This window comes from Polistes canadensis, unplaced genomic scaffold (genome assembly GCF_001313835.1).
Source record: "Polistes canadensis isolate GaletaPanama2010 unplaced genomic scaffold, ASM131383v1 scaffold_32, whole genome shotgun sequence".
Lineage (NCBI taxonomy): Eukaryota > Metazoa > Arthropoda > Insecta > Hymenoptera > Vespidae > Polistes > Polistes canadensis.
Window position 1 is genome coordinate 313,162 of NW_014569579.1, and position 20,458 is coordinate 333,619.

General features: G+C 34.0%; 1 protein-coding gene across 6 annotated transcripts in view; it reads right to left on the minus strand.

Moving 5' to 3' along the window:
* The window catches only part of LOC106784222 (serine-rich adhesin for platelets), a 43,667-nt gene that overhangs the window by 14,253 nt on the left and 8,956 nt on the right, over positions 1 to 20,458 (minus strand). For 5 of the 6 annotated variants that reach the window (XM_014743536.1, XM_014743534.1, XM_014743535.1 and 2 more), the window contains 5 exons: positions 9,599 to 9,806; positions 9,386 to 9,491; positions 8,010 to 8,904; positions 7,483 to 7,913; positions 6,778 to 6,887 (listed from right to left, as the gene is read on the minus strand). In XM_014743536.1, the coding sequence (XP_014599022.1) occupies positions 6,778 to 6,887; positions 7,483 to 7,913; positions 8,010 to 8,904; positions 9,386 to 9,491; positions 9,599 to 9,806 (1,750 nt within the window). Of the gene's footprint in view, positions 1 to 6,777; positions 6,888 to 7,482; positions 7,914 to 8,009; positions 8,905 to 9,385; positions 9,492 to 9,598; positions 9,807 to 16,856; positions 17,090 to 20,458 lie in introns of those variants that run through there. The other variant, XM_014743540.1, reaches the window with a different exon arrangement.

Here is a 20,458-nt window from a genome sequence, read left to right on the forward strand (position 1 = left end):
AAATGAAAGTATAATAATATTATAAATATTAATAATATTATATTCTAGTTCAATTTATTTAATTTCTCGTCTATTATCGACCAGAATGAATTCATTGAGAGAAAATAAAAAGAATATGATACCTAATTGAATTTCATCATTTAATTCGTTGTATTACTAATTCGATTTTTTTAAAGAAATTTCTATGTGAAAAATATATCATTAGATTATATCTCGACATATTCGATTTCTCGCCTGTCATCGGCACAGATGAATCGATCGGACGAAGACAAAAAAGCGTAATATCTAATTAAAGTTAATCCTTTTGAAATTAAAGTAATTCGCTTTATCATTGAAATAATTTTCTCTAATAAATCTCTATTAGGTATATATTATAATTATTATTATTTTTGAACTAAATCGAACACGTGTTAATTTTTGTTCTCTCTATTCTCAATCTGCCATCCATTTTTCAATTATACCGATTTAACTGCATCAAGAGGGAAGAGCATGGAAGAGAAACTCGGTCACCCAGTAAAAGTGGGATACCTTTGATCCTCCCTAAAATACTTTAGTCTCTGGAGAAATCACTCGACCCAAAGTCCAATTCCATGAATATTCGTGTATTGTAGGTAGATCGTTGTGGATATCAAAACTTTCTATGTTAAACGGAGCACGAAGGATCATGAGCAAATATATAAAAAAAAATCTTAAAATTTATATTCAATACAAAATTACTTCCTATTTATATTCTCCTTATAGTCTAATTCCTAATATCTGATAATCATTTATTAGCAAGTGTATAGATATAGTAGATTTTAACCGCATGTGAAATCTTGAAGATCGTAGAAAATAAAATATGAGGAAAGAAAAATAAGTATTAAGCAAATTGTATGTGCAAAGATTTTATAGAGTCGTGCAATTAAAATACCTTCGTGGTTTCTTCAATGTTTAGAAAAATACCCGCAAGATAATTCACATGGAATTTGATTAAGAGATTATACGAATTAAAAATTTAGCCTACTTGCGAGCTCTTTAATCGTAAATGTAGAAACTTAATTAAAAGATGAAAATTAGAGAAAGGTGAAGTCCATAAAACGTTTTCTACCTCGCTTAAAGCTGCCTAATCTCATCTTCGTAGAATCCCTCACGAAATCCGTACGAAGTGATGGCCTGCCCTTCGAACCTTGCTGTCCCATCTTGAAGGCACGTATTTTCCCTTCACTGATACTCCATTGTAGAGGAAAGCGATCCGAAACTTTCACCTGATCCTCTCTCGAAGGCCGAACTCAAGGATCGCTTGGAAATTGATCGAACTTTGGAATGCGAATATTTCCAATCGACCGCACGATCTTGCCTGCATTTTTATTTTATCTTTAACCCCATAGACGATATAACTGACAATCCTTTTCGTTTTATTTTGTTTTTTTTTTTTCAAAATATCCGTGTTTTATTCAAAATGTATCCAATTTATAAATTGATTCTTATCCATTTTCTTCGAAATTAAGAATAATTTTATTCATCAATATTTTTCGTACTTCATTAACAAATTTGTCCAATTATCAAGTCGATTTCTTTTCATATTGTCCCAAAAAGAAATAAATCGATTCGTTCTCTTTTTTAATTTTCGAATAAGTTTTTGTCAACGTCGAAAAGGAACGAAAAAATTATCATCACGGATCGATATCACGTACATATATATACGTATACACATGCACACACAGCAATGATCACAGTAAGCACATTCTGTTTTGCCAGATCTCTCTGAAGATAAATAATTCCGAAGCGTTAGTTCTCTTTCACTGAACGGATTCGTCGTGCGTCCACCACCCGTCGTCGTAGGTTTAACATCTGATTCTGTTGCGTAAGTAGGTAAGATCGGAGAGTTCCAACGATGGTTGTTGGGTAGTGGTGGTGTCGATGGTGGTGGCGGAGGACCGCTGCTTGTCGGCCTTGGAAACGCACGTGGTCGTCGGCTGCTATTCGCTGCACCTGCCCGTTCTGCCGGTTGATCGAATGAGAGAGAAAGAGAGAAAAAGAAAGAAACAGAAAGAAATAAAGAAAGAAAAAGAAAGAGAGAGAGAAAGAGATGAAGAAGTAAGACAAGCAAGAGGAGACCAAACGTGCTCCGTTGAAGGAACGTGCCGCACGTACGTAGTGTAAGAAGGTAGAAGACGAGGAAAGGCAATGCCGGAAATAAACCGGGAGTGCCGTTGACCCGCGAGTGCTCCTCTTCGAGTACGACTTCTCAAAACGTACGAAGAGTCTTACGATTTCAAAGTTTCTTCTTCGATTTTCTCCGAAATATAATTCCCTTTCCTGTAATTGTCCCTTACTTGATAATAATCTCTTTATCTGAGATGAAAATTTCTTTCCAAGCTAATATTCTGATCTTCGATTAATCAAGAAGAAGGTTAACTTACGATGAAGATTAGATCTCTTCTATTTATCTCTGTCAGATTTGATCTATCTTATTAAAATCAACGATTGTTCTACCTTTTCTTATCCATTTGTCGTTACTCTTCTTTTTATTGTTGTTACTGTCGTTCTCGTCGTTGTTGAACCTTGAACTTTCAAACAACCATTCCTCTTGAAGACTTTTTCTTCGCGCGCTATTACAGGAAAGGAACTCTCTAATATGCATTTCACGTTCGGCTCGTCGAAGGTTCCGTTGGTTGCTTCTTCTTGATGATGATGATGATGATGATAATGATGACGATAGTCAATTAATGCACTTGTTTGTCTTCTTTAACCAATTTGATCTCACTTCTACGACGAAAGGAAATTTCCAAACGCAATAAATACGTTTTTTCGTTTAAGGAAAGAATTTCAAGGATTCATTCGAGTGTATTCCATACATAGAATTAATAGAATTTATTCCTTATCATCGCGTCATATTACCGATTTTGGAAGAAACTCGAAGAACGTTTAGATGATTCCGTAGTTTCGATGATTCGAGCAACACCGAGCTCGAATTCTTTACGACCTTTTGTTTCCAGCATCGTGACATTTTCGATGACATTTTAAAAATGTAAACGAGAATTGTTCGTCAAAGATAACTCTCTTTTCGATTAACACCGAAAGTCTCTCAACCGTGCCAAGACACTCTCTTTTCTTTTCTTTTCTTTTCTTTTCTTTTCTTTTCTTTTCTTTCCTTTCTTTTCTCGCGACGAAGAGCGCAGCCTCTAAATCGATTTCAAACAAGAATTTCTCGAGAACAGCGCCGATGCAATATTGCGTCGTTGTTGAAAGTCCAAATCAAAGGAAATCAGGTTTTATTATAATATTCGAAAATCTATAGTAACCAACGTCGATGTATTTCTATCGAAGTCAAAGGAGAAAAAAGGTAACGAAATAAAAACGACCAGAAGAAGAAGAAGATGAAGAAGAAGAAGGAACGAGGTCACAACGACGTGCTAACGAACAACCTCTTTCGAACGCAGCCGCGACTTGACCTGAACCCTCTCTTGATTACCACCTTAAGAGAGACGAGAAAATAAGAGAAAGAGAATAACGTTCTAATCTCGATTTAAACTGCAACAGCAGCACGATATGGCAACCACAAAAATAACACGGATTTAACAGCAGTAGCACGTTCTTCCCGTTGATGATGGTTGATGTATCTTTTCTTCTCTCAAACGTTTCGATTAAACTTCGAACCACTTGGGATTCGTTGCTGACTCGAATAAGAGAGATCGGAGAAGAAGAAAGAATGGTCAGAAGGAACGAGGGAGATGGAAGCTTGAATGGGAAAAGAAAGAAGATAGAAGGCTCCGGAAGTGCAAAAGAGAGAGACAGTAAAGACGCATATATGCAACGTCCGAGCGTACACGATGCCCGCCGAGTACTGCCGACTGGATGCTGCCTCAGCCTCCTCCATCCGGTGGAACGGCTTCGATGGAAAGCAAACTATCCAATGGCGCCGGAAGAGGGGCGCCCGTCTTACCTCGTCCTCCTCCTCGTCCTCCTCCTCATCCAGCACCCATAGCACCAACCTCCGTGGCCGAGTTTCGCTAGAGACGCGCCACCAGTCATCGGGTCGATAGAAAACCACCCTCCCATGCAAACGCACATGCTCACCTAGCGAAAATACTGATTCACCACCCTTTCTTCTGACGTAAGTACGTACGTTCCTTATACCGGCCGCCGCCCTAAAGAAATCCGAGGTCAAGGGTCTAACCGAACCTACGTATGTTGATTTTATATTAACGTTAGGGGGAGAATTTTATCTTTGAAAGGGATCGTCTGGTAGACGATGGAAATTCTTTCTTATTTTTTTTTTGCACGATTAACTTTCTCACGTATACTTATAGACGAATGACAAGCAAGATGCTAATTTGACACGTTTATTCTTTTATACTTTCAGTACTTTGTCAATGTCTCTTTTTTATAAAAGTAATATTTAAATTTATGTTCCATTTGTTAAGATCACTCATTAATAATAATATATTTTCTTTTTGTATATAAAAAGCAATATATATATATTATATGTGTGGGAGGGTTAAATGAGACTAACTACGAATAATAAAGACGAAGATAAAATCTTAGGTCGAAGAACGAAGAAGTTCAAGGACACGATGTACTAGGACGAAGTTAAAGTAATAGGGGTGGTAAATTATTATTATAGATTTTGTTTAGTCATTCTTAAAAAAATAATTGCTTTTAGTAAAAAATTAATGATTAAATAAAGGAATAAAGTGCCAAGAGTTAGCATCGACAAAAATATAGAAAGGGGAAGGGCGTTTATTTCCCCTTTTATTTGCTCATTTTACGAACGTTATTCTACGCCCTTTTTCTTATGCTTACAACCGCAGTGCGGTATCGAGCAACTATACGCCGAAATTATCATCGAAACGGGCATGGTCGTCGGCAACGATGAATACGCGTATTGACGGCTGGTCCGTTCTTTGTCGCGAAAACGTACGCGATGAAGGAACAACGCATGACATGCGCAGAAGGTCTTCCCAATTATGACTCTAAACGTCGACAACATAATCGTGGCTTTTTTTATTGTGTGTTGCTAACTTGTTATCTATCAGTACCCAAAAAAGTTAACACATTATATGCGGACTATTTTTAATGTGGTTACATCCAAATAATATTTTCAAATATCATTTATATATATTACCTATATAATATTTTAAACTTTGATAATAATAATATTATTGGATTTTATGATTTAATTTATATAATATAAATAATTATAATATAAAATAAATTTGTACATAATTTTGTTTAGCGGCCACACCTCAGCCAGGCCGTAACCTAGTTACCGTACATTAGTCACCCCGTGTGACCGCTAAGGGTTAATTACCGTCGAATTTATTTTATTTCCTACATAATCGTCGAAATATACTTCCATTGCCTAATACGTTAATTAAAATAACCGTAAAATTATTACCACGTAGATGAATACTTTCAAAACAGTAAATTTTCATTGATAACAAGCCGATAATAGTTGGCATTAGAGGCGGTAATAAAAGACAGTGCAATAATAATATCAACGATAGACATAGTTACGATAGTAATTATTTTCCGTTTAAAAATATGAAACGATACAATGTTATTACAGTCGGTAGAGATAATAAAAACGTATGGCGTTTGATGATATAACTGTTATATGTATGTCGAAATGTAATTGTATTTATTCATTTAGAAAAATGATATAAGAATAAAGAAAATGCAAGTCCGATCGTTTGGATCTTGATATTAGAAATAGAAGGTGATCGTAAGGCTACTTTTCATTGTACTTTATCCAACTAGCAGACGTTCGTTCTCCAAGGTTTCCTATCCCGTTTCATAGCCCGGTTTTCATTCCCCACTATGTGAACGGCTGCGATAGGAACACATAAGCTAACACAACCGGCCGACATAACTCTCGTCGCCTTTCTTCAATCCTTCCAAGAACGCGTAAACGTACGTCACGGGCGTAGCACATTTTACGAGCAGCACGAAATAGCCTTCTCGCCTCTACGCAGCTTCTTCGATCATTACCGTGTTTCGTTATGGAATTATTAGTTCATATTGGATAGTAATTACTATGCTATAATAATCACTTTATTTTGTTGAATCACTTTCGATTAATTCCGTTGATATATAATAAAGCTTGAGTAATGTAATTTTCCTCATTTTTTATAGAACAAATAATTTATTATGTTAAAATGTTAATTTCATTATTATCTATTTATATTGCATATCAATCTTATTAAATAATTTATAACAATGTTAAAAATTCTGTAAGCCAACTTACACAACTGTTTAATAAGCCAAATTAAATAATATTTCTTTTGAGATGTATCGAATTGTTTTTATTTGCGTATGAAGAAGTATTAATCCAAACCGTAATGTTTTATTGCTTTTTTGAAAGCTCCAAGTAGTATATACTATATATATATAGTATAAGAATAAATGTTGTTTTGATTAAAAACGACTTCCACTCATAATATCAACAACGCGTTAAATCCTTTCGGGATGTTGCACTATGATTATCATCGTCATAATATTCGCTCATGAATGTTTAACGCGATTTAAATAACACCTCTGAAATATCCTCTTAGCACGAATTCCGGAGACTCATCAGAGAGATTTTCCTTTGCACGCCTAAGTTTTCCCATTACGAACGAGACGGCGCCGCGCGATGAGTTTATTCCCGTAAATAGGATTTGCTAGCTATGAACGAGTCGTTGTGGTAGGGAAAACAGTGTTTTTAGTTACGAGAAAAAGCGAGAATATATATATAGGAAAAAAAAACGATGAATTCAATTCAAAAGCAAAACGAATGAAAGTTAATTGACTTACTACGAGCTTCTTTACTGGGAGCACTGCTGAGATCGCTCATGGAACTTCGAACCGAGCTTCTAGCTGTCTCTTGCATGGGTGACTTTACTGTTTGTCTTCCACGCGTTCTTCTATAAATCAAATTTAATTTATTTAGTATAAGAATTATCTTTACGTTTATTTTTATATAAATGTTTTATGTATAACATGTTAATACGTTGACTGCCAAATCGGACATCAGTAATAAATCGCCTCAAATGTTTAAGCGATTCAAACAAAATGAATATTGACAACTAAAAAAATGTTGAACTTTATAGCTAACTAGACGATATTATAAACTAAGAAAAATGTACTATTCAACGATGACAAATTTATTGTTAAGTATTATATTATTATTCTCTTGTAGCCCTTTGAAAGCATCGTGCAAATCTGGCATGGCAATCAACGTGTTAAATATCAAGCGTATTTTAATCAATTTTCCGCTCGCATCTCATTTACTAAGTTTGTATTATATTTTAAAAAAATAATAGAATACTGAATTGAATTATTGTGTTGAATTGAATAAAATTATTATATGCTTATCTTTCACTAATGACCGCCGCGACGTAAACAAGAAAAATTATGTAACGGAAAGTTCAATTACGGTCACTAATAAAATTTAATTAAGTTGAAATGAAAAAAAAAAATATCGATTACAAGTATACGTTAATCGAAACCTATTTGTACCTTTTATCCTTGCTATTGTTATTATCCGCATCAGTAACTTTTTGTAATGTTGCTCCAAGAGTTGATGATTGCGTTAGGCCTTGTAAAACCCTAGATTTAACTTCTTTTCTTAAGGATCTCGTTCTCTGTTCGTTTTTACCGGCCTCGATCTTACTCATCACCGCATCCCATCGACTTCCTTTTCTTTGAGATCGTTGGGATCGTCTAGCTTCCTTCTCCGCCTCATCTTTTGGACCGGATTCAATCATCGCTTTAATCTTCGATACAACATTTCTCTTAGGCATCTTGTATTTTTTTAAAGAACTCGATTCTGTTTTATTTGAAGATTTAATTCTAGGCATATCGTTTGCTCTATTAACTTCGATAACCGTAATTTCAGCAGTTTTCAATGCCGAATCCACTTCATCTGACATATCTAAACTGGTTAATACCTAAAAGAAATAAATTTGGAAATCACTAACTTTGCAAATACGTATTTATATTTTGTATTATATTTAATGTAACTTATTAGATGAAGAAAGACTTACTCGTGGACTCATTTGTACGAAATCTAAAAACACGTGTGTGACTTCTGATTTAACAGGAGACGGTTGGCTTCTTTGTGAAACTTCGGTATCAACAGTATCCGGCGTGTTATCCTCGTTTTCGTCTAAAGCCTCTCCAGGAACGTGGCGTTCATCTTGCTTTTTATCAAGATCTGAATAAATACCACTGGAGTCCATTTCCTCGCCAGTGAAACTGGGACATCGTCGCCCTCCAGGAGCACAAAATAAAGTCCCATCAATCACCTGCGCTTTTCTATCACCACGTACAATTTCTTCGTGAGCATCGGCATCACTTTCGGTAAAGAAATCCGAATCGGTCATAGGATCTTGTCTACAAGGAGCGGGTAAATTTGGTGGTGGGGCAACTGAAGGTGGATCAGCCCCACGACTAGCTGGCCTTGAGTTTTCACCGTCGCCCTGGTAACCTGCTTCTAAACTTGTGATGCTAGTCACCGAAGTAACGAAGCTTACCGGGACTACGGATCCTCTCACAGGTTCAGCGGGTTTTGGATCCAAAGGAAGTTCCTCTGGTGAAGGTGTACGCTCGCTTGAACCTTCTTCTGTTGGTTCAGCATCAACTGATGGTCTTGAGGCTGAAGCTCGAGTCAGAGCTAATCTTGAACCTCCGGAACCAGTTAGATTCTCGCAGGATGGTGTCCTGGAGCATTCCAGCGCGACCGTAAAGTCGGTCATCTGGTCAGGCGTCAATATACCAAGACTCTCGTCGTGCTCGAAAGAGTTTTGTTTATTAAGCATCAAATAGTGCGACGGTGTACCGGATGTGTTATCTTTATAGGAACCCAAGCCGACATCTCTGAGACAGCTGTCGCTTACGTCCTCGATCCTGTTGTTCAACGTGCCAGTGGTTTCGAGCAAGCTGTATCAGAATAAAAACGTGTTATACTTGGAAGATAATCATAAAACTAGTAAGAGCCTACAATTTTATTTATTTATTTGTGATACAATTTCTTTTATTTTCGTTTATTTTTTATGTCTTCGGTAACTCAACAAAAATAATATAGGCGTTAATAAAGCAGCGAATTATAAATGGAAAAAGAAAATTATTCGAAATCCAACTTTTTATAAGAATGAATATGTACATTTATTATAGATATATAAAGTAGCTTTGGTCATAATAAAAACAACGACAACTCTTGTAAAACACATTTATTGACGTAAACTAATTCTCATCTCCAGTAAAATTAAATCTTTTCAGGTATGCACAAGAAACAACCAAACCGTAAGATAATATATCTTGAAAAAATGTTATGAAAATTCCAACTTATTCTTCTGTGTCAATAAAAAAATATGATATGACAAACTTTTTGAGAAAACCAATTGATGATTTTGCTTCATACCTGAAAAAGTTACTCTTTTCTTCACTTAAATAAACCAACTTTTGCACATCATTTTCTTCGATGTCCCAGACAGGAGATATCGCAAAAATTGTATTCCCTGTGTTTCCTAATATGGGGAAAAAATGAAATTTACAAAACGATTAGTATTGACTTGAAAAGAAACACGTATGTTCATTATTGTTAAAAAAAAGTTACATAATTTCGTGCAATTACCTGAAGACAACGGTGTTGACGTAGCCCGGGTAGAACACTTTGAATTAGGTATTGAAATATCGTCTTCCGCATTCACCGATTGCAAACAACTAAGGACAAGAGATCGGCGACGACCAGTACCAATTTTTGTTCCTCCTAAAACCCTTCCTTTGGGAAAAAACGATGGCCGAGCCGCTCGTGGCAGCGGTATGCGGCTTTCTCCTACATTCTACAACCAGACAATCGTTTATGTTAACATACAATGCAATTTCAGGAAGTTTTCCTAAGCGCTTATCGCATATAATTACTTGGTCGATATTTTTGATCGAAAAGGTCATCTATAAAACGATAGATAAATAAAATTTCTTACAGATTAACGATCGTATAATGTTTTTCTTGTATTTTATAATTAAATACTATCTCTTATTAATATGATTTCATGATTGAAAATTAATTATCAAACTTATGTAAGTTTTTCTTATTTTAATATGTAGTACCTTTAATTATTGTGATTGTTAGTAGGTTAGATTTTCATTTGGATACTTTATTTGTTTAATTAAAATGATTTAATTGAATATTTTTTGAGAGCATGTGTGGACTTATAAAAAAGTCACTTGAGAATAATAAAATGATTAGTGGAACGAAATAGAATAGTCGACCTATTTCTTGAATAGTATGAAAATAAATTGCGTTATTGAAACAGTAGTCAATGCACCTTTTCCACTAGATGACATAATATAATTTCCCAAAGGTAAGGAACCTTTTGACACTCTTGAAAATCTTTAAAATTTGCTATGTTTTTCAAGGGCAATCGTAACAGTTTGACCCGAGGATCATCAGCGTGCAGAGTCCGTTGCCCTTGGCCCATCTCCAAATAAAACCCTCGGTGCCGAGGTGAATCAGAAGTGTCTCCAACACTTGGTTAATTTAATTTTAGTTCTCGTCAACGACATTTCCCACCCCACCTTCCTCGAAGCATTACTTTTGCCTGTATTACTTTTTTCCATCTTCCCGAATTTACTTACTTTCTTTCTTTCTTTCTTTCTTTCCTACGTAAGAATGAGCATAACGCGTTTCCTCCCTATCCTCCATAGTTTGTCGTTCACGCGTAAAACAATCATAATTGACATTGTCGAGACGAAGAGATATTCAAAATTTTTCCAAACAATGTATCGATTCATCCGAAGTACGTAACATAATCTATAAATTTCACAAAACGAAATAGCTCTAAACTATCCCCGAAGTTTTCACTATGGATAAACTTAACCACCAACATGAATCAAGAAGTTTGCTTGGATTAAACTGATACGCGCTATTTGATTCAAATTATCGTAATTATTATGTAGAGAAAGAGAAAAAGAGAAAGAAAGAAAGAAAGAGTCTTATGGACCAGTCGTCCAGGATCGACTTAAATAGATTACATGATTAATCGACATAGTAGGTACCCGAGGATAAATCGTTCACATCGCGACTTGTTCGATCATGGCGTAGCATCTTCGTAATGCAACTGGATACACAAGAAGAAGAAGAAGAAAAGAGAGAGAAAGATAGGATTAGAATAGAAAGATAGAAAGAGAAGATATGTTAAAGTAGTACTAATAATAGTGTTACTGATGCTCTGCCTGAAGCGAAGAAAACTGGGTATATACGAAGAGTTGAAGGAGAGTTGGAGGAGAGTGCGTTCACCGACGACGACCCTGTTGGACGACGTTAGAGCTGAGAACTGGGTTAGCTGACATACCTACGCTTCAATTCGAAACCCCCTTTAACACGTGAATTTCGTTCACTCTAGTAATATTATACATCTTTCCCTTTACTTAAATACATGTTCGCGATACAAATATTTTTCCAATAATAGTATTGTCTCTAACACCGCGTCCGCCATTTTGGTACCCCTTTTCTCTCATACATTTAATAGAAGATTTCCTTACAAAGATGACGATGTGAAAAAGTAGGTACTTGAAAAATTCTCATAAAAATAGAATATACTCATTATGAACATTCATAACTCATTGTCAGTTGAACTCAATAATGACAGGGTTCTGTTAAGTTCTTCCTTGCCAATGCTTCCAACAACTTCAGGTTGTTCGTTTGCAACGTACATACGATGTATTACGTAATAACTTTTTTCGTCACCGCAGCATCAATGAATGCTACGTTAATTAGGAAGCTAAACAGACTTTGGGTGTGCCATTATTATAACTATCATATGTTTCCTCAACCAAAATTCGTCAGATTGTCCTTCAGAAAAGAAAAGATCATTGCATTTAAGACATTTAATATTGTTTAAGTAGCTTACTGTTCGTTATTATTTAAATGCATTTATGGCATAGTAAGAAAGATATTCTCGACGATGATTGTCTAACTTCTTGGACGTTCTCGCCAATGGATCCTACGACACACTGTGGAGTAACTCAAATTACATAGTTTTTCTTCTTGCTCACGTACTCGCGCAAGCGAGTTACGCCAAGCAATTAAATATACCGTGTGACGTATACCTAGTCGCAGTTCCGCATATGACCTTGAGAACTTTCCCATCGTGTTAATATTACAATTCCTCCATAAATTATTACTTATTATTATTATTATACTACTCCGCGAAATGTTTATCGTAAGCGTGAACAACCTTTCGTTCGATGACGATATCAATCGATCGATCTGTTCAAATGTCATGGCCACCAAAATTATGTGATTAAATAGATGTATAAATTTTGTTTAAATGATTTTATATCGTCTTCTTGTTCCACGTTGCGATCGTCTTTGTCGTCGTCGTCGTCATCGAGCAGTGATGCACAAACTATTTTCCCATATGACTCCCCATTTCGTATAAAATTTGATCACTACTCCTGGATAGACACAGTTTATATAGATGTTTTATTTTTATAAATAATATTATATCATTTCACTATTTTACTGGTACCTGATACTTGTTCGAGAATAATCTTATATTTTGATTGTAAAAAAAATGTCTATAAATTTGGCGACCCCCTAGGGATCGCGACTCCCGGTTTGCGCACCACTGGTCCTAGAGGAAAGAAAACGTGAACGGAATAAAGAGGCGTCGAGTAAAGGCCAGGCCAAGCGTGTAAGTTTATTCCATTAGACCTCAATTCGTACCAATTCGAGCCGCCCACCCAGCCGTCGTATCTTCTTCCTAAGAGACAATAAGACCACGATGTTAACCCCTTTGCATTGCTCTTCTCCTTTGTCGGTTCACATTTGAATAATTCCTTCTTGATACTAGCCATTTTTCTTTTCTTTTTTTATCAACTGTATTCTATGGAGAAAAAGTGAATTCATATTTGCTATAAATAACAAATCAACCCCCCCCCCCTTTATTCCCCTACCTCACACCCGACAAAATTACTATTATGAATGCCAAGTATGTAAATGATATTAAGTAAGAATTTTGTTTCAATGTTTGTGCAAGCTTTTTACCGAGAAAAAATGAAATTGTATTCTTTGTCGTTAGACAAGCTCGTATGAAATAGGCTTCGTGTATGTAACTATTATTTTATTCCAAGAAATGACTAACAATTTTTTTTTATTATTCCAGACCGGTCACTTTTTCCAACAATGAATTAATAAATAATTATCTAACGTTTCTATTGACCGCTTTCGAGATCGATCTTATCGATTATTTATGTTGTGCATTAGATAAATTCACGATATAACGGAATCTCGGTCGATCAATGAATTCAACAAGGGAAAACAAAACATCGCGAATATTCCATTAGTTTCTGGATTAGGCTACTTCTTGATAGTGGCGTAGTAAAAAAAATTGCATACATTGTCACCTCGATTGACCTTATGTCGAATAACAATCGATCTAATTACAATATTCATACTCGATGCTTGACTTATCCTTTCAAACCTGTCTAAACTGCTTCGAAGTTAATAGAAGTTTTAATTAAAAACCTTGACCAAAGTACGAAATACCTGTGGACTCGTTGTAAAGAAAAAAGAAAATTTTTTTAAACGATAAGGATCACAAGACAAATGAAATGAATCGAATGTTTTTTAGTTTTCGCCAAGCGTTTACATTGCCTCGTAAATATTTCGAAAGACAAAAATAAACGATAACAACGTAGATAGGTATACTGTCGTCGAAAGAGAATAATTTTGCTGACATTATTTTTAACATTTCTGCTGAGTTTATATTCTTTCTGATAGATATGTTATTTTTTGTTATTTTAAATATTGTCATTTTAAAATCACTTATTAATTCTTGCTTTGAGTAACCCCTTATCTTTTTATATAAATTTCAAATTAATTTATTCAAATCAATAATGAAATTATAATTATGCTCTATTTAAATATATATATTTATTAGACGTAAAGATTGAAAAAATGAATTCTTTTATACCCTCATAAAATTTTAAAGATAATTCTATTGAATTTTGATTATAATACACACTTAAATACTCTTTAATGTTAAATGAATTGTTTGACAATATCTATTAAATTTTTTATAGTGTCGATAACACAAGATTTCATAATAATTGTGACTAAAAAGCAAACGAAATCTAAATTCTTAAAAAGTGATAAAGTTCAGAAATAATTAAGTATCTTTTAGTTTTACGTCGTAAATATCTAGAAAGGAAAAGGCCAAAAGACAAAAATATTATAAAAACCAATACATATATTGTCGATTAGGTTTGCTTTTTATTGGAGTGCACTTAAAAGATATTATTTCAAAAAGGATTGTGATGAGAATAAGAAATTCGAATACGTAGAATATTACTCAGACAGAAAACGCAAACGAAATCTATTATCGTGTTTCGCGGGAGTCGTGCCTAGATCGACGAGAGAGTGCGAAATTTTAGGTCGACCGAGTAGCGGCTTTAGAGAGATACCGCGTTGTATGTATTTATGTATGTATGTCGACGCCACGAAAAAGAGAAAAACGAGAGAGAGAGAGAGAGAGAGAGAGAAAACGTTTCCTATCTTTCTTGATCCAACGCACGTAACACATGCTTTAAGATCATCACAAGTCGCATAACTTCAACTTGTCGTAATTTCAATGGAATTGATTACCACACCTGTACACCATATACCTGTACTGTCATCTCATACCGTATAAATTATATCAATTCGATGAAATTAATCCTCTATGACCTAATTTTGATTCAAATATGAAATAATTATATAATGCGAAATTTATAATACAGCTTTTACTGATATAAGTAATTATACCATATTAAATATAATTTATATACGTTAGTTAATATAAGATAAGTATTAATAGTTAGACGCGAATAAATGAAATAACATGCATGAATACATGATTTTAAAGTTACATAAGGTTATGATATGTTAAAAAATATAAGAGAATAAACGTATAGATAGAATATTTCTTTATTTCTTATTTTGATGTCATTTACCGTACTATTCTTATCGATCATCTTCTATCAACTTTAAGCCATCGATAAATAGCCAAGCCTGAAGGCATATCCTGTGCTAAAGTATGTTGTGAAAGCCGTTAATTATGCAACGTTTCTCAAGGAAGAATAAAAAATGCACAAGTTCGAAAAGTAACTTGTATATACGCTCTATTTATGGCCTTTCGTTTATCCGTTAGCTTTCTATTAGATTTTTTCTTGTTCATCCGTTTTCTTTTTATAATTTTTATTTTCGCGGTGACACGAGTGCATTGTCATCGTAAGACGCATAGATCGGTTATAGAAGCGATGTTGTAATTGCATTCATGTGTTAATAACGTTATGTAAACTCAATATTCACGACTAAACGGCCTGAAAAGTTTCTATTCTTTTTCGAGTATCGGTCAAGAGTTGTAAGTGTCACGTTTCCAAGACGGACGAACGGTAACAACGCAAAATGAATATTTCATCGAGGATAGTCCGTTATTATTACTAAAAACATGTCTCGTCGATAGGTTCTTGAAAAAATGACACGATCTAAGAGAATCCTCTCTATCTACCAAGAGATACTTCAAACGTTCGTAATAAGAAAACGTTGCGATTTCTAAAATCAAACCGAAGCGAAACGAAACGAAACGAAACAAAGTAAAGTCGTTTCGTGAGCTTGATGATCGATGCGTTTCTTTACGCGCGAAGTAATATCAATTGAAACAGAAATTATAATAGAAAACTAGATTAGAAATGCGTACGCACATCTTGTTTTTTATTTCCTACACATATATCTAATTTATTCTTTAATTAAAAATGCATGAAATAAGGTGTATTATAGTACCAATGAGAAAATAATTCTTGGTCATGCTTCATATCACGTGACATTGACACGTGCAACGTTACTCCTTCTTTTTCTTAGATAATTCATTTCAAGTACACAACGTATCAAAATAAGATGTAACATTCTAGGATGATGTATGGAATTATCTATAAATTCTTCTATATATATAATATAAAAGAAATATTTACACACTCTTCGACTATATTTATCTCGATAAAGTGTTATTCTTGTCTTTTCATCGTTTTTCAACTTGCTAATTTATTTTTATTTACTAATGATTTATTCTTTCCGTAATATTAACTCTTGTTTGTGCTATTGAAAAACTTCGTTTATATTCCAGGGTTACATACTTGTATAGGCGCGTAATATTTATCGATTAAAAATGTCACTCGAACATTATGATTGCACCTCCTGACACCAAACGAGAAAAATACAAAATTCCATCTTTTCTTATCTATCCAAAGAAAAAAGAAAAATAGATCAAAACATTCGTCACACTCGTCTTTAACGATAATAACTTTTTCATTAACTATACGACACAGCTATGATAATTTATCTACATACACCGATATAAAATAAAAATCAATTATTTGCACAAACTCTAGAAATAATTCTAGCAACGACACGATCGATCACTTGTGTAACGAACATAATCGATAAGCAAAACACACGAGGACAAGCATATTACGATGAATTCGATGGAATAATAACACTTAAGTTGTTCATTACTGAAAACAAATATATGTAAAACATGCAGTCGACTATGACTGAATTTTCATTAAAAACTTATTGTTCCAGTTGAAAAAAAAAAGCAAACAAAAATAATTAAAAACACTTCCTTAAAAATGTACTTTGATACAATCGTAAACGAAGAATCAACCTTCACACTTCATCTTTGAATAATAAAAATTTCAATGAAGAATTGGAGGAATCCATTTTTCCTGGTTGTCCTTTAAATTTTAATCACCTTTGTGGTTTGGATTTCCTTCGTGCAAATAATGTCCTTAATGGACTTACCATTAATAGGTGCAGTAAGGAAGGAAACATAAATCATGATAGGACCTACCACATCGTATTGTCCTGAACGGTAGATTCATTCGAGCCAAAAGGAAGATTTTCACTTGTGTCTCCGATTATTTAAGTTTCTTATCAAAACTTTCCTTTTTCACACTGTTGTCTTCGAATTTGAAACTTTTAGTAAAAATGAGATATTGAGTAAGAAAGAGTTAAATTGCGTTTAAAATAGACAGACAGAGAGGAAGAAAGATTAAGAGAGAAAAATTAAGAAGGACAGAAAGAAATAAAAAAAGGAAGAAAGAAAGAAAGAAAGAAAGATAGAGATAGATAGATGAATCGATAAGAGAACGATAGTGAGCGAAGCTCGTACGACAATGAAACGGATTCACTCGGTGATCTCTGGCTTCTCCACCTATGCCACCACTATGTCCATCCATCCACTATAACACTTTACTATACTCTACTATACATACACACGTACACACTAATGATACATCTACGTAAACGGGAATGCTCGTTGCGTACGATACAAGGGAGAATAACGAGAGATTCGTGTACGCACGTATTCTCTATCTTTTTCCATTTCCAGTCCGTCCTGACACTACTCTCCTCAACGGCACCAACGTTATTACTATTCTCCTGAAACGCGCCGTTTCTGCATTCACCGGCCCGTGAATCCGTATGCGAGTCGACGCATATGCTGTATGTATGTATGTATGAACGTATATACGTATAAAACACACTCTCTACAAAGTCGAGGCTCTGCTACGCTAAGCGTCATCGTCGCATGAGGAAAGTTTTCTCTCTCTCTCTTTCTATCTCTCTTTCTCTTTTTCTCTTACTCCCTGTATTTTTTTCTTTTCTTTCTATCTTTCTTCCTTTCTGTTTGCCTTTGAGATAGGCTACGGCCATGAAAACACCTCTCTTTAATCTTCAAACGATAGGACTTTACGCCTTCAAAACGTTCTTTCCACTTATCGAAATAATTTTTACAAAACAAAAAAGAATCGATTTGATTTACTCTTATACAAGGTATATGCATGCATAGAAATGCATTGATTTTTGACGTATATGTATATATGTATATATACTTCTCTAGTACGTGAAACAGAATGCGAATCGTAATATGTTTCCGCAAGGACGACGAGGTGCATTGTCCATTATCGATCGTGTCAGGGCACGAAGATATTCTCGAGGTGAGCAATAGAAGCAACCACCAATGTCAGAATACGGTAAGGTGATATATATCATGATATATCGAATAGAAAATCTTATTATTTCATAATTTATCGCATATGTAGAACAAACTGATAAATATAAGGAATCACATTTTGATCAAAGAAAAAATGAATCTTTCATTTTATTTTTGTTAATTCGATTTCGAGAAATATTGTCATTTATACCGTATACATTATTTATTATATTGATTTCAAAATAATTTTATATCGTTGTTTAACAATGCTACAAAACATTAAATTTAAAATGTCAAGTTTTAATAAAAAAAAACACAACGAAACTTTAGTATTTGTTATTTTAATAACTAAAATACACAGTTCTTCGTCCAACAGCCATCATCGGGTCAACGTAATAATTTTGTTCGCGAAAACGTTAACACGCTCACTTCCGTTAAATCTTGAATCTCTCTCGAGAGAAATTCCAACCTAATAATAATCCACGTGCTCCAACATATTACCCAAACTAATTCCTCCCATCCTGATTATTCGAATTCTCCTAATTGGTCAGCTAGTTGGGTACCATGATTGAATGCGGACGAGCTCGTACCGCGCGCTTAGAGAGTATAATCGATCACTAAACAGGAACGGCAGCTCGAAACATAATGCGAACAAGAGCAATTCAATTACATAGCAACTAATGCACAATTAACAACATTAATTCGTTATTATTCGAATGCAAAAGACTCGTTTTTTTGTTGTTGTTGAATTTTACGTTAAACGAGAACATTATTCGCACGAAAGAAATCAGATTACAAAGGTGATTATGATTTAAAGGATGACCCGAAAAAATACATTCTAATTTTCTATTGAAATTTCTCTATTACTCGAAGTAAAAGTGTGAAGGTTTTTGCTTCGTTTATGAATAATTTAAATACAAGAAGATATTTTCTAAATGTATTGTATTTACTACCTTTCTCGTACAACTTTTGGTACAATAATTTAAAAATTAAATGCGTTGGAACTATCACGAACGATCGGCAAATTTACAAGCGAATAGGAAAACTCTTTAAATTGATAATATGTTGGAAGTAATATCGAAACTTCGAGTATACTGTTTTTGTTGTCGATCGTTGCTATACCACGAAACGATAAGACCGAACAACACACGCTTGACGTATAAAGTCACGTATGTATATACTAAACATGTATCTCATAGGTCATACAACTATATTCTTTTCTGTGTAAAATAATGTATAATACTTATATTTCTTATCACCTAAGAAGATAGTTGCATCATATTCGAACGCGACTATAGCAATAAACTAAATAGCAATATCAAACTACTACAGTAAATAAACAATCGAATGGTATGAATATGTGAATCGAATTTAACTCTTGATTATTTTCTAAGCTATTGATAATAACCAGAATTTAAATAGATAGCTTAATGATATAGCTTAAATAGAAATATTTAAATGTATGCGATTTGAAAAAAATTACAAAACGTATGAATTTTGTAACAATATGCAACCATGTTGCATTCTCTGTACTCAATTTTGACCTCATTTGCAAGTTCTCTCTGGGTTGCTTGTAGAATATATTTTATTCTTCTTATAATATATTATTAAAATTTCTTGAAGAATTGTTTCGTTCGAGAAATACTTGACAATAACACTCGACGTATACATTGTTTAAATTATTATCGATCTATTTTCTCTTCTTTTTCTTTTCGTCTAAAATACGATAAAAATTTCTGAGGCGCTAAAAATCCACTGTTATCTCGTAAAGATAATATACACTTCTTATCATATACTATACATATATACATTTAAATTATTGTTACACTAACGTTATCAATCGATTTTTATTGGTTTACAATGTTTCTCGATTTAGGTTAATAACGAGGAACTCCATGTAATTTCAAATTAGTTTAACGGATAAAATCATTAAACAAGATTCTTCGATATGTTGTCACTGATCTTCATATAAAACAAGAATTAATAGAAGAAATCTATGTAGCGATATATCTGATACCTTCTTTCTCTATTATTCGTCAACGTCGTAGAACAAGACAGTTATTTTAATATAATTACTACAGCGACACGCCGTTACGGTGATTATAATGAAATCACATTAACGCGATAGCATGAGCTAAATGTAATTTCACGAAGGCGAGTATAACGCTCGAGATTAAATAATCCATGCAATTTTAAGCCTTATTACGAAGGTTACTCGAGTTTCTTCGTAAATAATGTTAAAGGGTCCTTTTGGTCATAAATTTTGAACAAGTCAATTATTTTTTTATACGTATATATATATAATACATACTTTTTAGAATATAATACAAAAATCCTAATTGGAAATTTTCATTATTTTCAAGTTGGAATGACGCGATATCTGAAAACGCTACCATAAACTTTAAATGCGTTTCTTTCGAAACATAAATGTTTCAAGCTTAAAAAGTTAAAAATAAAAC